Source organism: Monoraphidium neglectum, assembly GCF_000611645.1.
Source record: "Monoraphidium neglectum strain SAG 48.87 unplaced genomic scaffold scaffold04372, whole genome shotgun sequence".
NCBI classification, from domain to species: domain Eukaryota; kingdom Viridiplantae; phylum Chlorophyta; class Chlorophyceae; order Sphaeropleales; family Selenastraceae; genus Monoraphidium; species Monoraphidium neglectum.
This window is the reverse complement of record NW_014009257.1, coordinates 1-780: the sequence shown is the minus strand read 5'-3', so window position 1 is coordinate 780 and position 780 is coordinate 1. Positions and strand designations below refer to the sequence as shown.

At 70.6% G+C, this 780-nt stretch overlaps 1 protein-coding gene across 1 annotated transcript in view; it reads right to left on the bottom strand.

The window, feature by feature from the left end:
• MNEG_14273 (hypothetical protein) overlaps window positions 1–618 on the bottom strand; it is a gene marked incomplete at both ends in the record, with an annotated part of 2,515 nt that extends 1,897 nt beyond the window's left edge. Inside the window, one exon of the mRNA XM_014037254.1 lies at window positions 457–618. Within this exon, the coding sequence (XP_013892708.1) occupies window positions 457–618 (162 nt within the window). The remainder of the gene's footprint in view (window positions 1–456) is intronic.
• Window positions 619–780: the final 162 nt, after the last annotated feature.

The following is a 780-nucleotide window of genomic DNA, read 5'->3' as shown; positions in this document are numbered from 1 at the left end:
GTGAGAGAGGGAGGGTTGGGGGTCGCAGGGTGAGGGAGGGTGTGACAGGGGGCAGGGTTAAAGGGTGCGGACCGTCGGCTGCGATACACGCGGGGGCTGCACAGCACGGAGAGGGCAGGGGGGAGGCGTGAGCAGCAAGGTGCCCCCTCACACGCCGACCAGGAAGCCCGTGCAGGCCCCAGCGACAGCTCTGAAAAACTTCGCGTCCCTCTCCTCACGCGCGGGCGCCAGGACGCGCCCCACCCACCAGCCCTCGCCGCGAACGTCACCACAGCCAAACAGCAAGAGCGAGCGAGCGAGTCGCAACCCCTTCCCACCGAGCATGACCCGGGCACGCGCCGTCCCTGCTCAAATCCCCGAGCGACGCCTCGGGCCCAACCAAGTCCAAAAGCGTCTGCGGGCCTGCAGTGGCCCCCTCCAAAACCATCACCCCCCCCCAAAGGCCCCCCCTCTCACCGGCAGCACGTCCCCCAGGTCCTGCATGGACACGATCATGGCGCCCTCGCTCTGCAGCAGGTCCATGCCCAGCGCGCGTATCAGGATGGCCGGCTGAGTCAGCGGCCACGGCACCCACAGGCCCATGTACACCAGGACCTCGCTCAGGCTGGCCTGGAGCATGCACTGCGGGGAGGCGGCGCGGTCGACGCGGGGCGAGGTGGGCGGGGGCAGCGGGGAGGAAGGACGGGCCGAGGGCGAGGGCGGGTGCTGCGAGGCGAGCGGTGCCTGCAGGATGCGTGCGGGCGTGCGCTCTCCCCCTGTGTCGCCGCACCTTCATGGCGT